The 15,448-nt window shown below is 39.7% G+C and overlaps 1 protein-coding gene across 14 annotated transcripts in view; it reads right to left on the reverse strand.

The window, feature by feature from the left end:
- The window catches only part of CTNNA2 (catenin alpha 2), a 510,177-nt gene that overhangs the window by 428,649 nt on the left and 66,080 nt on the right, over positions 1–15,448 (reverse strand). For all 14 annotated transcript variants that reach the window (XM_065661830.1, XM_065661839.1, XM_065661849.1 and 11 more), the window contains one exon: positions 13,957–14,063. In XM_065661830.1, the coding sequence (XP_065517902.1) occupies positions 13,957–14,058 (102 nt within the window). In that variant the 5' untranslated portion in view covers positions 14,059–14,063. The remainder of the gene's footprint in view (positions 1–13,956; positions 14,064–15,448) is intronic.

Genomic DNA, 15,448 nt, shown 5'->3' on the forward strand with positions numbered 1-15,448 from the left:
ACTTAATAGGACTTCTAAGGTCATAAGCTCAGAAGAGCCTTTACAGAGACATCTACAGATCTGACTGCTTCCGTTCCAATGTCAGTCTTGTTTCCCAGCAGACTCAAAGTGAAAGGCTGCAGACAGAAGATCTCCAAAGGATGCAGCCCCCTTCAAGGTAAAAAAGCTTTAGGACCAACACTGTTAAGAGGGAAGCACCACAAGTGTCTTTATTTCAACTTAGTTTCCAACATAACCGTTTTAGAATTCCCTGCTGACAAGAGTATGTATAAAACCACACCATTTTAACTATTTGATTACACACAAAACTCACACTGCTCAGTAAAAGCTGATACTCTGGGCTTCCCAGCTCATTTCCATGAGAGATATAGAATAAGTGATCAATGATACTTAATGTCCTTGCTGGCTCATCCAGCCCGAAGGGCTACTGCTGCCAAAACAGTCACAAAACAAAAAAGGAAGAAAAAACTAAACAAAACAAAAATCCACAGAAAAAAAAAACACAACCAGAAAAGTTGAAATCCTTCACATCGAGGTCACTCCTCTAAAGCTAAAAAGAGGACTGCAGGACCAATCACTTGCGAACACAGCTGTATAACTTGCATATACCAATTTTACTTGTGAACACTTTCAGATCATTGAAAAAAGCAGAGAGGTGTGAAGAACATATGCATTACTAAGCTCTCATTGAAGATTTTTAACATATTATGCAGTAACTACTACACTGAGCTCAAAATTTCAGCCTTCAATTTCAAAGTGCTTAGTAGCTTTTATTCAGTAAAATTTAAACACCTGCAAAAGATCTAGAATGATGATTGCAATAATAATTTCCAGTCTTGCCGTTCATCTATTCAAAGAAGAAAGTCAATTTTTATAGAAGACTAAAGATCCTAAAGACTAGCACAAGTGCAGCAATTGTATTAGTGTCACAAAGTACCCTCCCCACTTTTTCCCCTAACAAAAATCTCTCAATTTCTACATAATATTCAAAACAAAGTAAAACAAAGATAAGAAATCACTAGATGTCCTTTCAGAGAGAAAAAGAAACAGCTCTGAGCTGCATCAGTCCATTCTGTACATTATACAACTGCCCTGTATCAATCAACAGAGGCAGTATGGCAATATCTACAGCTTGAATGAGCCTGCCTATTTATGTAACGTATATCAATAACAAACTTATGTGCCTGCCATGTTAGCAAATACACATAGTCCAAAACCAGTCTGGCCCTTTCGTTTTCAGCTAATGGTCCAAACTAACAATGGCTAGAAAGGGCCCCAAAGCTCATCCAGTTCCAATCCCCTGCCACAGGCAGGGACACCTTCCACTAGAGCAGCTTGCTCCAAGCCCCTGCCTCCAACCTGGCCTTGAGCACTGCCAGGGATGGGGCAGCCACAGCCTCTCTGGACACCCTGTGCCAGCGCCTCAGCACCCTCACAGGGAAGAGCTTTCTCCTAATATGCTGTAGCAAAGGTGAAAGAGAAGACAGGAATGCCTCTTCAGCAGCAGCACGCAAGGGCTGTTTTAAGATGGCTGAGAAACTGAACAGACAGTTTGCACCTTCAGCACCCTTATATTGAGAATAATGTAAAAATTAACACCTCTCTACACAGATTTATGTAAAGAATATGGAATTCCTTACAGCAGGATACATGATCTTAGGTCAGAAGGAGAATAATTCTGACTTCACAGACATATTTATGTGCTTCACTACATGCCCCTGGAAAAAGCTCTCTCCAGATTTCTTGTTGATCCCTTTAGGTATCAGAAGGCTGCTGTAATGATAATAAAGCACATTTAATAAAGTGCTGAGACTCTTAAACTGGATTGAGAGGACCAATATTTCACCCTCCACGGTATGGCACTGTAGCTTTCTACCTGGCTTTACTGCACACTAACAATCCAATATTCGACACACAGGCAAGCAAACTGGGAACACAAGAAAGCTCCTAAAACAGAGAGGCCAACACCCTCTAGCAATGAAATACCAACCAGCTCATGAAAACAGAATATAATGTTCCTACGTCCCTCGTATTTTTCTAAGCATGCTAGCAAGTAAGTAGAAATTTGTCTCCAGGTGCATCTGCCACAGGGGGAAGTGGACATACATAGCTTTCTTGCTCTGTGTACAGACACATACATATGACGTTTCTTGAATTCTTGATATGTGCAATAATGCAGTTAAAAATCTGCTCAGGATGAGAGTGCATGTGTATAAAGCAGCACTGAAATAAATGATGTGTCCCAGATAACTCTTAAACAAACAAGCTAGAACATGTTAAATTCAGAAACTCAAATAAATATATCTATTTGAAAGTTAATTTATTCTTCCCAAAAGTGGCTCAGAAAGAAAAGCTTGTTATAGGGCATGAACCACATTATACAATGAACTAGCTGATCATATTCAGCATTGCATCAGTGAAACACCTCCATGGTTTCAGTTACTCTACCAAGTACTCCAGTTGTGTCAGACAGGAACTCCCAAAGAAAGCCCTTTTCCTTTTCTACAAAGGATAAAACCACTCCCACAAAGCTTTTTAATCCACCACATTCTAACAGTCAATAGTATCATATTGCACATACATGGAAACAGAGTCCCTCAGTTTAAAAAGAAATAAAAATATCAATATTGGAGGTTTATGGAAGCATTCAAAGAGATTTTATGTGGTGGAACATATGTGGGAAGCAGATTTAAAGAATATGGACTGAGTAGAAGATGGCAAAGCAAATATATACATTGAGCCTCATGCCTGCATTTCCCTCTTTTTTTTTGAGCCAATTGCTTTTTCAGAGAAGTACAACATTAGCTGGCAATTAAAGTATTTCAAGCAGAGTAGTAAAAGCTTAATCGTTCTGCACTACAAAGTGCAGATACATGTAATTCACTGTGAAAAACTGAATAGGTTAATACGTATCCCCTGGAAACAACTCAATATTCAGCAGCCATTCAGTACACTGGATTCATATGCTTCTACATGAATACCTTCTAATAAAAGAATTCACTATTAGCATAAGCAGATACAATACATTTTCATTACTAAAGAGCAAAATGAAACGAATCAGGAAAATTAATTCCTATTGCAAATTTCATTTCTCTAAAATCCTTCTCTGAAAACTCACAGTTTAACTGTTTGTACAAGCAGATAAGGTTTTAGAACAAGAAAGTGCACATCTCATAATACGATGCTCACAAGCACAGGTCTAAGCTTGTGATTTCATAATTTAAAGGTCACTATATAGCTTTGTATCCTAAGGATCATGAACTTAAGGAAAAAATATCTTAATTGTCAAAGAAGAAATTCTTTACTGTTCAAGGAAGAAGCTCTTCCCTGTGAGGGTGCTGAGGCACTGGCACTGGGTGCCCAGAGAAGTTGTCGCCGCCCCATTCCTGGCACCGTTCAAGGCCAGGTTGGGTTTGGGTTAAAGCAACCTGCTCTAGTGGAAGGCGTCCCTGCATATGGCAGGGGGGCTTGAACTGCATGAGCTTTGAGGCCCCTTCTAGCCGAAATCATTCTGTGATTATACTTTTTCACTGAATACCCTTTTATTTACGAGCTAGCCATCAGCCAAGAGTGAAAATTTGAGCAACTAGTGCTTTGCTTCACACCGACCCAACAAACTAAATGAGAATGAAAATTCTCATGCTGACTTATTTAGGATTTTAGAAAGATTTATGGTAAAAAAACCTCATAGATATCCACAAAATGGAAAAATTCGACTCAGCAGAGCAATATTGCTTTTGCATTCTTCAAAGATTATCTGTATATTGAACACATCTGCATTGAATACACTAAGCATGAGTTGCATATGCTTAATACTCCCATTATAGAGTCATAAAAGGTTTCAGAAGTCTCATCAATGAGTACTGAGTGATTACAGCACTCCACAGACATACGAATAAGATAGAATCTTCAGGACATCAAGGGAAAAATATTAATCATCCCATTGAAAGAGACAAGTAGAAGAGAACATTTCCTCACAATGTGAGCATTTGCTGCTCAGACTCATAATATTCAAGAACACCAACCGCTTAGGAGGTTGTGGGAAGAGATACTAAAAATTAGGTTCTCAAAGAGGAAACTAAACATGGTAATTTCAACCACGTGCTTAAGGCAAAACTGCAAAATTTCTCTGGCTGCAAATCAAGGTCTTGTTTAAAATACACCAAAAGCTCGGATCTCTCTAGTTCCATTCTACCGCATTTCATAAAACATCCAAAGATAGCTATAAAACTCATTTGGATTCATCAAAACGTGCACACCCAATGGAATCAATATTCCAAAGAAATTAACATAGGGAACAAAACCAAATAAAAAGGAAAAATAAAGAAGAGATTAAAAAAATCCACATATCCATGTCCTGAATCCTTTGAACTGCAAATAAATCAGCCAATATTCAGAAATACCTACTGCAAGGAAAAGGAACAAATACTGCCATTTCTTTGCAGAACATGGGTCTATTGTAATTAGGTTAATTAACACCTTAAAGCAAAATCTTGTAATTAGTGTATTCTTTTTGTAATCAGGATTATTTTGTAGCCTGTTGCCAATTGATGACATACAGCAAATTAAGTTACTGAAAAATAAGAAAGCAAACACTCTCATTTTTCCATCACTCTCAAGAATGAACCTAAGACAGATTATAAACTTTAATACCCAAATTGCTTCTAAAGTAATTAGAAGCATTACATATTTAATTACTTGGGTTGTGTATATCCGTTTTCTCTTTTTCCTAGTAAATCTGGTCTATGACAGAAAACAAAGAACCCTGCTCATGGTTCTTCCCCAATTCCTAAGTGAAAAGTGCCACTATTGCAAGGTTTTTTTCTTCCAGTAATTCTTTTCCCGGTTTTATAAGTTCTGGGAGACCTAATGTATATCCTTCAGAGTTATATCCAGTTCTTAAACAAAGATTCAGGTTGAACTCAGTTGCCCACCATTCTAGGAGAACTATTCGATCTAAAGGGATATTTGCCTTTCACGGTGTGGATCCCATATTTAAATTTAGTTTAAATTCATTCTAGAATATTATTTACACTGTGCTACCAGAAATAGTCTTAAAATCTCTACTGCCAGCTCATTTAAGACAATTTGTTTTCATTGATAAGCCTGAATATAAATGAAAGACATCCAGACTCTTTCATCTGTTATTAAAACACAAAACTCAAATCATTCACGTAATTCTTCTCTGATCTCCTTCCAGCTTGTCAACATCATCTTTGCGACTGGGGAATCCTTCCAATAGTAATCTCATTAATGTTATAACAATAATACTGCCTCACTAAATTTACTTCATACCCACCAGCTCATCCACTTAAGGATCACATTATCTTCTCCTACTATGATCTCACATTCTGTTGGATATCATAACAGCTATTTTGAAGTTACTGCTTAACAAACCATACCAACACCTTGCTATACTGTCTGACATACTATTTGTAATAATAATGTCATACTAACATTATTTATAATACATTTGATTCACATTTGCTGATATCAAAAGCTTTCTTTTTCAAGTAAATCCCCTGTTGAAGTACTCAACTACAAAAACTACAAAACTACCCTAGACTTTTAAATGTTCTAGAGATATTACATTAGCAGTTATATCTGCTGCAATAATTTTCAAGTCTCATTTTAGCAACTGGAAAAAACATGACAAACATTCTTAGTAAGTATTACTTACTTACTTACTTGGTAGTAAGTTTGCAATGCCAACAAGAGTTTGCTTATAAGCCAACAGGAAAATCCATTACTTCTTGCGTAGCAAGGTCACCAATTACTATGCAATCATCTTTTCAAACATAAGCTGATCTTTAAAGTTATTAAAGCTATCCTGCTTTAATTACTGGTTTTGTCATAAAGGACTGTAACCTGTTAATACATTACACTCTGTTCATATAATAGTCAAGGCCACACTTGCTTTTTTTCAAGTTAAACTGTGATGAATATGTTGGAGTATATTTAACATACCACAAAAAGCCAAAAGGACTTTCTGGTAATGCAGAACCACTATTATTTCCCTAATGATGACTAAAAGGAAAAAGTTTCTCAATGGATGGAAGCATAGCATTTAATGCAGAGAGTTACACACTACAGTAGGTTCATTTTAGCCCTAAGATTTTCAGGTGTCAGGATGATGGAGCTAGGCTTTTTTCAGTGATATCCAGTGATAGGACAAGGGGCAATGGGTGTAAACTGGAACATAGGAAGTTCCACGTTAACATCAGGAAGAACTTCTTTACTGTAAGAGTGACAGAGCACTGGAACAGGTTGCCCAGGGGGGTTGTGGAGTCTCCTACACTGGAGATATTCAAGGCCCGCCTGGACAAGTTCCTGTGTGATGTACTGTAGGTTACCCTGCTCTTGCAGGGGGGTTGGACTAGATGATCTTTTTAGGTCCCTTCCAACCCTTGGGATTCTGTGATTCTGTGATTCTGTGATTGCACACGTGACAGTCCCACATAACTTACATTTCCAGGTATAATATACCAATAAGAAATTCTCAGTATCTCTCCATATTGGCTTCTGTGGCAGAAGAAAAAGTAGCCATTGAATTCCATGGCTCTGAATTTGTGCATCATTATTCCATAAAAACAGAACATGGGTACAATCACAGAACAGTTTGGGTTGGAAAGGACCTCAAAGTTCATGTAGTTCGAACCCCCTGTCATGTTCAGGGACACCTTCACTGGAGCAGCTTGCTCCAAGCCCCTGTGTCCAACATGGCCTTGAACACTGCCAGGGATGGAGCACCCACAGCTTCTCTGGGCACCCTGTGTCAGCGCCTCAGCAGCCTCACAGGGAAGAATTTCTTTATGTAACAGAAAAACAGATGAAATCTAAAGTCTTTATTCTCCCTCAGCAACTCTTAACCTTCCTATGCATAAACTCGGGAGTACAAATATATACAAACACCTTTAAACAATGACCAAATTCACTGGGAGGCATAGACAGACAAGGTCCAGACCTTACAGGACAATACATACTATAAATAGCCTAGAGTTTTCAAGCAAGGGAGAGCAAAAATAGAAAAGGTGAAATTTAGCTACAGGTCCTCTTAGCCAGCACAAAAAGCCTCCATACTAAGAACATCCTAACTAGAGCTGGCAGAGGCACAGATGTCAGTGTATCTTGTGCCAAAGAGACAGCGATGGCTGGCAGATGTTTCTTGCCGAATCTAATGGATAAAAACCCCCCACCCTGAAGTACATAGGCAGCAGCTAGTTTTTAGTTCAGAAGTTATTGTAAGAAATACATAGCATAGTGGTAGAGAAAGTACAGTGAATTCTGTAGCTACTCAACAGAATAACTTCATAAATAATGTTTAAAGTTCAGTTTCCATTAGAAAATAAAAAGTCCATATACTTTTACTAGTAAGATTCAGCTTTGATTCCCTTACACAAATGGCCATCACTTAATAAAGACATTTAAATATTAGAAAGGTGTTCACCCCTGTGGGGGTGCTGGAGGCGCTGGCACAGGGCGCCAGGAGAAGCTGCGGCTGCCCCATCCCTGGCAGTGCTCAAGGCCAGGTTGGACACAGGGGCTTGGAGCAAGCTGCTCCAGTGGAAGGGGTCCCTGCCTGTGGCAGGGGGTTGGAACTGGATGAGCTTTAAGGTCCCTTCCAACATGAACCATGCTATGATTCCATGAATTAGCCCAATGCCAGCAAAGAACAATGCACAGTCTAACCTTCCACACTCCCAGAAAAAAAACAGATCTGGGAGTGTTCTGACAGAAGCAGAGCTTCAACAGAAATAACTTCACAACTGAGTTTGAATGATTAGAAATAAACCTTTACAATTCATTTTTCCTTAAATCTGTCTTGAAAATGACTCACACACAAGTATTTTGAGTGTTATCAATTGCACTGGAGTTACTGGTTTATGTTTGGGTTTTGTTTGTTTTCCCTTCTCAACGTATATAACTTGTATTCATATTTGTACTTAATTATTATGCAAAGCCACCAGAAACAATCATTTAAAAAAATCCCTGATTCTTACGGGCAACCTCCACAAGTGCTATTTTCCAGCTACAAATATGCAGTTAAGCCCGTCCTAAAAATGCAATTCTTTTTTCTTATGAAAACCATCCACAATCTAACAAATACAATTTTAATTCATTTTGGTGACTATGCTTAAAGGTGAGAATAAGAGGCAGTAACCTTTGAGGACATGAGACACTGGGACAGGTTACCCAAAGAAGTGGCAGATGCTCCATTCCCTGGCAGCGTTCAAGGCCAGGCTGGGCAGTCTTGGGTGACACGGTCTAGTGTGAGGTGTCCCTGCCCATGGCAAGGTGGTTGGAACTGGATGATCTTAAGGTCTTTTCCAACACAAAACATTCTACGATATATTTTAGTTCTGTATTTTCAATTAAAAAATTCATAAAATTAAAATAAGATTTATATTAAAAAAGGTGGCTGTTACAAACTCCTAGAAAGCAAAACTAGCAATAAATACAATTAACTTATACTTTTAGCTAATTGTGACATTGAAGCCAGAGAAAACATATTTCAAGTATTAAATTCAATATCATTGAGAACAAAGATTCTAATAAATTTTTCAAGCACGCATTTCTCACCAAATCTCAGTGATGTCAATGTGATAAAAGACGTGGCAGGGTATATCTGTTACTCTTCAAACATGACAAGCACTGGGGAAAGGGGTATGCCAGCGAGCTCTAATACTTTTACATCTTTGACAGCCAGAGAGAGTTTTAATCAGTTTGCTAGTTCAGGGCTTCATAGAATAAATGTAATTTTGTCATTTTTCATGTGTTCTCATGATCAGTTAATGGATTTCATTATTTTTTCTTTTGCCTCCAGCTCAGACAACCTTCCCGTCTTATAATTTCTTCTAAATCAATTCACAGGTTATCCGTATTTTCTCATCAGGAACACTAATGAGCTTGTCTAAAATTCATTTTTAATGCAGCATTCTCCTGAGTCACTGAGGCGTTCTTTTTGAAACCCACATTTCTGTGTTACTCCCCAAAATTTCAGCAGACGCACCACCATTTGAGATTCTGTCATTCTTGTGCCTATATATACACCAAGTTCACAGCCTAAATCCACACACAAATACAGAAGGCTTGATTAGCATTTTCAGAGCCCAAAGTCTTTGTACAACCACTTCTGTTTATTCAAGCATTCTCCAAAATCATACACAGCTTGGAGAACAAGAGGGTAATCTAAATGTTCAAGTGTGAATTCCAAAATTAAACACGGATTTGTCTTGGTGGTGTTAGAAATCACAGAACCAGGCAAAATCTGGCTGTACAGGATGTCAGCTACTCCAAACTCATGGTCAAAGTAGAGCTGCCTTCAAAGGGAGATCAGGCTTTTCAGGAATTTGTACACCACAGTTTTATTACATTCTGTGGCCATTAAACACCTCTCTTCTGTCCATTGTCCTATTTTTAATGACTTTAACAAGAGCTAGATGATCTTAAGGTCCTTTCCAACCCTAACTGTTCTATGATTCTATGAACTTTGCATCAAGCAGCTCCTATGAACTTCGCATCAGGCGGCTCCTATGAACCTAATGCAGACTTCAGAGTTCAAACTGAACAGTGTTTAAATATTTATGTATTAATTTGCTATGATGAACTTCTAAATTAGATGTTCTCTTTAGGAAGAACAGTGCTTTGCAACTTTCTAAGGAGATCCAAATTTTCCATGTGCTATGTGCACATGGTGGAGGTTGTCACTGCACAGGCAGATTGCAATCTAAGCCCAGAGGTAAACGAGCTACTATCACAGAATCACAGAATCACAGAATCCCAAGGGTTGGAAGGGACCTAAAAAGATCATCTAGTCCAACCCCCCTGCAAGAGCAGGGTAATCTACAGTACATCACACAGGAACTTGTCCAGGCGGGCCTTGAATATCTCCAGTGTAGGAGACTCCACAACCCCCCTGGGCAACCTGTTCCAGTGCTCTGTCACTCTTACAGTAAAGAAGTTCTTCCTGATGTTAACGTGGAACTTCCTATGTTCCAGTTTACACCCATTGCCCCTTGTCCTATCACTGGATATCACTGAAAAAAGCCTAGCTCCATCATCCTGACACCTACCCTTCACATATTTGTAAACATTGATGAGGTCACCCCTCAGTCTCCTCTTCTCCAAGCTAAAGAGACCCAGCTCCCTCAGCCTCTCCTCATAAGGGAGATGTTCCACTCCCTTAATCATCTTTGTGGCTCTGCGCTGGACTCCTTCAAGCAATTCCCTGTCCTTCTTGAACAGAGGGGCCCAGAACTGGACGCAATATTCCAGATGCGGCCTCACCAAGGCTGAGTAGAGGGGGAGGAGAACCTCTCTTGACCTACTAACCACTCCCTTTCTAATGCACCCTAAGATGCCATTTGCCTTCTTGGCCACAAGAGCACATTGCTGGCTCATGGTCATCCTCCTATCCACCAGGACCCCCAGGTCCCTTTCCCCTTCACTACTTTCCAGCAGGTCAACCCCCAACCTGTACTGGTACATGGGGTTGTTCTTCCCCAGATGCAAGACTCTACACTTGCCCTTGTTAAATTTCATCAAGTTTCTCCCCGCCCAACTCTCCAGCCTGTCCAGGTCTCGCTGAATGGCAGCACAGTCCTCTGGTGTGTCAGCCACTCCTCCCAGTTTTGTGTCATCAGCAAACTTGCTGAGGGTGCACTCAGTTCCCTCATCCAGGTCATTGATGAAAATATTAAACAGCACCGGTCCCAGCACCGACCCCTGAGGAACTCCACTAGTCACAGACCTCCAGCTAGATTCTGCGCCATTGACCACAACTCTCTGCCTTCTTCCTTTCAACCAGTTCTCGATCCACCTCACTACTTGATCGTCAAGCCCACACTTCCTCAGCTTATCTATGAGGATGCTGTGGGAGACAGTATCAAATGCCTTACTGAAATCAAGAAAAACCACATCTACCGCTCTACCATCATCCCTCCACCTAGTCACTTCCTCATAGAAGGCTATAAGGTTGGTCATACATGACTTCCCCCTCATAAAACCATGTTGGCTGTTCTTAATGACCCCCTCATCCTTGATATGCCTAGTGATGGAGTCAAGAATAAGTTGTTCCATCATCTTTCCAGGGATGGAGGTAAGGCTGACCGGTCTATAATTACCCGGGTCCTCCTTCTTGCCCTTCTTATAGATTGGTGTGACCTTTGCCATCCGCCAATCCTCAGGCACCTCGCCCATTTCCCACGACTTACCAAAGATGATGGAAAGTGGCCTAGCAATGACCTCCGCCAGCTCCCTCAGCACCCGTGGGTGCATTCCATCCGGACCCATCGATTTACAGATGTCCAGTTTGCATAGCTGATCCCTAACCCAATCCTCATCTACCAAAGCAAACTCCTCCTTTGTCCTGACTCCTTCTGGGGCTATAGAAATCCGGGGCCCTCGGGGAGAGTCTGCAGGAGTAAAGACAGAGGCAAAGAAGGCATTCAGCACCTCTGCCTTCTTTATATCCTCTGTCTCCAGGGTACCCACTTCGTTCAGCAGTGGGCCTATATTGCCTCTTGTTTTAGTTTTATTTGCTATGTATTTGAAGAAGCCCTTTCTATTGTCTTTAACCCGACTAGCAAGATTGAGTTCCAAGGAGGCCTTAGCTGTCCTAATTGCCTCCCTACATCCTCTAACAACTGTCCTATATTCCTCCCAAGCGGCCAGCCCCTCCTTCCATAATCCATAGATTCTCCTTTTCCACTTGAGTTTGCCCAGCAGCTCCTTGTTTAACCACGCCGGTCTCCTAGATCCCTTACTTGACTTCCTACTCATTGGGACGCTCCGATCCTGAGCTTGGAAGAAGCGGTCCTTGAATGCTAACCAACTATCTTGAGCCCCTTTACCGCCTAGTACACTTTCCCATGAGACTTCCCTTAGCAGTTGACTGAAGAGGCCAAAGTTGGCCCTTCGGAAATCCAGAACTGTGGCTTTGCTATTCTTGTCTTGACCAGACTGTATATGCAATTTTAAGCAGAAAAAAAGAAAAGCCTTTAAACTGAATGTTAACTTATCTGGGAAAAACAGAAAGAGCAGCAGAAACCAGAATAACTTAAGCTAAAAATGCAACAGATAAACACAGTCTGAAGGTAGCACATTTGTCGTCACTTGAAGCTTTCGCGATTATGTTTGTGCAGCTCACAAAAACATGCTGTAGTCAAACGTACTTTGCCAGATTCAAAGTAAAGGAAAAATCACTAAAACTACCTATTTAATACAAAAAAACTAAATTACATGTTCAAAAAGGCTTTTTAACACGTTCATATTATCTATAAACCTACAAAAAGAAATGAGAATGGAAATATTCATAAGTGTTGAATAAAACAATAGCCCAACATTTCCCTACTCCCTCTTGACTGCACTTCATTTTCTCTAGTCTTCTTGACATACTGCTCAACTAGAAACACATTGCTCCTCGTCAAAAATCAAAGGTAAGGATCTTGGGCACATTCATTTCCACAAGTGAAGATATCCAAGTCCTCTAGTTCAACTTGTAATTTCTTTACTTACATTTGTTGAAGTGTGTTATCAAATACAAATCTACCTATAACAAAAGTTAACCCAAGCAAGCTGAGAAACCATTTAAATTCAATGACACTTCCACTTTTTGGCCGAAATATTCTCTTTTTTTGTGGCAAAGTACTGAAAACTAAAGTGAAAAGAAAACAGGAAATTCACTCATAGAAGACTCAATTATTTGTTCTTTTCACAACAGGTCATAGCAGCTTCACTTCATATGGCAACATCAGAACCAGAAGAAGAGAGCCCATAACCTCATTTTCAGTTGGTATCAAAATTAATCCAGTTCCATACCAACAACAAAATTATCAAGGTTTATAATGAAATGTGTAGAAAGATAACTTCATTTTTTTAGAAAACAAAGAAAGGTGTAATTTCTGTCAAAAAAGTGACACTGTAAGTAGCATAGAAACCACACAGACATTATTTTTGAGGAATCAGAATACTAGTGATTTATATTTCATCTCTCATATCGTGAAAACAAAAACATCAAGTTTGTTCTCACATCCAAAAGAAGGCCTACATTTCTATACAGCAGACCAGTCCAAGATCCACAACGTCCACAAGAACATAGTTAGTAACTGGTGGACTGGCATTCATTTTTAATATAATGAGCATTCCTAGAAGACAAATTACACATGTATTTCAAGTAATAGAATAAAGTTACACAACCAGCTTCCCATTATTAATGGCAACTCAGAAACAGAAAAGCACTACGCCACAAAGTCAGCAAAATTGGACTAACAGTGCAGGAATTTTGATGTCTACTTATGTGATGGCACAGCTCCTGCCCCTCTGCATGCATGCGCACCACATGAAATCTGTACAGACACAAGAAACGTGATAGATATACAAAGGTATTCTCCAACCATAAATTGGTCTACCTGGTTAAAAAATGGGTAACACTAATATATACATTATGCACATTACCTAGCATCGCTTTCACATTGCTCATTTTAGACCACTGGACAAACGTATTACCTTCTATTCACAAATTCTACTCACTTGAAAGCTAACTGGTTGAGCATACACTCTTCATTGATCACAGCATGAAATGAAACAGATTACAGGTTCTTTAATTTATTTGGTTGGTTTGGTTCGTTTTAACATGAAACTGTCTTCCATGATATAACAACAAAGCAAGAGCAAGTGCTCAGTCAGATCCCTGTCTTAAATTGTCTGTTTCATAGTCTGTGCTGCTTTTAAAAGACATAAGGTAAATAGTTGTTGCTACTGTATTCCAGCTCATACTTTGAGACTATAAATTATTTAGAACAAGAACTTCTAAACATGTTTGAAGAGCTCTGCACCAGAGACCACAAACAAAAACTGTTCGAGTTTTTATTATCAAAGCTTATTAAGATAATTATGTAAAATGAGTAAATATAGTATCTGGTTAAAGGAAGAACAAAAGAAAGTGAAGGTACTTGCCTGGGTAACAAGTGGCTCCAATAGCCTCTCTACTGTGAGAGTCCTGATTTCCAAACTTTTGGGGTCCCATTTCAAAATGATAGGTGATGTTGCAGAAGTCATACTCCCTAGAATAGACAAAAGCACAAAACATCAGTAAAAATTATTAGTGTAATATTCAAATACTGCCTATAATTTCTTTAGGGAATAGCATATACGCTGTTCCCATCCACATATAAAACACTTCTCCGTAATCTTGTTAGCATTCCTCTACTGAGAGCTGGGAACTCCTGGGTGCACCACTGCCATATGCACCAAGTGCTTAAACATTTATATTCAGAAATTTCTTCTCTCCTACACCCTTTAATAACAGATGCCCCATCAAGCCATATATATGCTGCACTGGATGTCTGTGGTAAGGTTTTGATAGTGGCGGGTGCTGAAAAGTGGTCTCTGTAAGAAGAGGACAGGGCTGCCCCATGCTAGAGACAGCATGGACCCACAACAGGACACAGCTGAGCCCATTAGTGATGCTGGTGACACATCTAGCAAGGCAAAACAGTGCTGGCAGCACAAGGAGTGAGGTAAAGAAAGAGTGAGAAATCACTGCGACCCCAAGGTCAGAGAAGGAGAAGCTACAGAGATTCCCCTGCAGCCCCTGGAGAACACCATGGTAAAGTAGGTATTCCTCTGCAGCTCATAAAGGGCAACAACAGAGCAGATATTACTGCAGGTCATAGAGCATGCAACACCACAGCAGATGGAAATGTTCCAGGAGGAACTGCATCCCATGGTGAGCAAACACAGTACAGAACCCACACTCACCAAGAGAAAAGTGTGAGGAAGAAGAGGCAGAGATGAAGCATTATGAACTAACTACAGCTCCCATTCCTTAATCTTCCCTTTACCACCCAAGGCAGGAGAAGCAAGGAAGGAGAGGAGTCAGGAGTGAAGCTGAGACGGGGAAAAAAAACAAGGGTGGGGGAAGGTGTTTTAAAGAGAAAGAAGTATTTGGTGACAAGCAATGCTCCATGTAAGCAAACTTGTCCATGAAAAGAGAGACAGAGAAAACTTTGGTAAAAAAAAAAAAAAAAACCTTCATTTTAAATATTTCTGGTTTAAATATTCCCCTTTATTTTAAAGTAAACCAAAAAATTAGAAGTCACATATACCTACAACACCATGAGAACTCTAACAGGGAAAGACAAAGCAGTATCACATTGTACATCGCGTGAGGTCCAAATCAAGCCCCCCGTATAATAACAGCCCAGAAGTCTAAAATTGTTTTCTCCAGAAAACTGTGTTTAACTGACAAGCTCGTTTCAGTAACACAAAAAATACCTCCAAAAACCAACACATAACCCAGTGAACACAGTCAAAAGAGGTTCATCTGTTTCTCCTGGAATAATAATCTACTTCATAAAGCTTAATTCAATAAGGTACATACTGAGTACTTAGCAACATTATCTAGTACACTCAAAATAAGTTTTACTGCTTTATTCCGGAGAACATC

This window comes from Lathamus discolor, chromosome 1, assembly GCF_037157495.1.
Source record: "Lathamus discolor isolate bLatDis1 chromosome 1, bLatDis1.hap1, whole genome shotgun sequence".
NCBI lineage: Eukaryota > Metazoa > Chordata > Aves > Psittaciformes > Psittacidae > Lathamus > Lathamus discolor.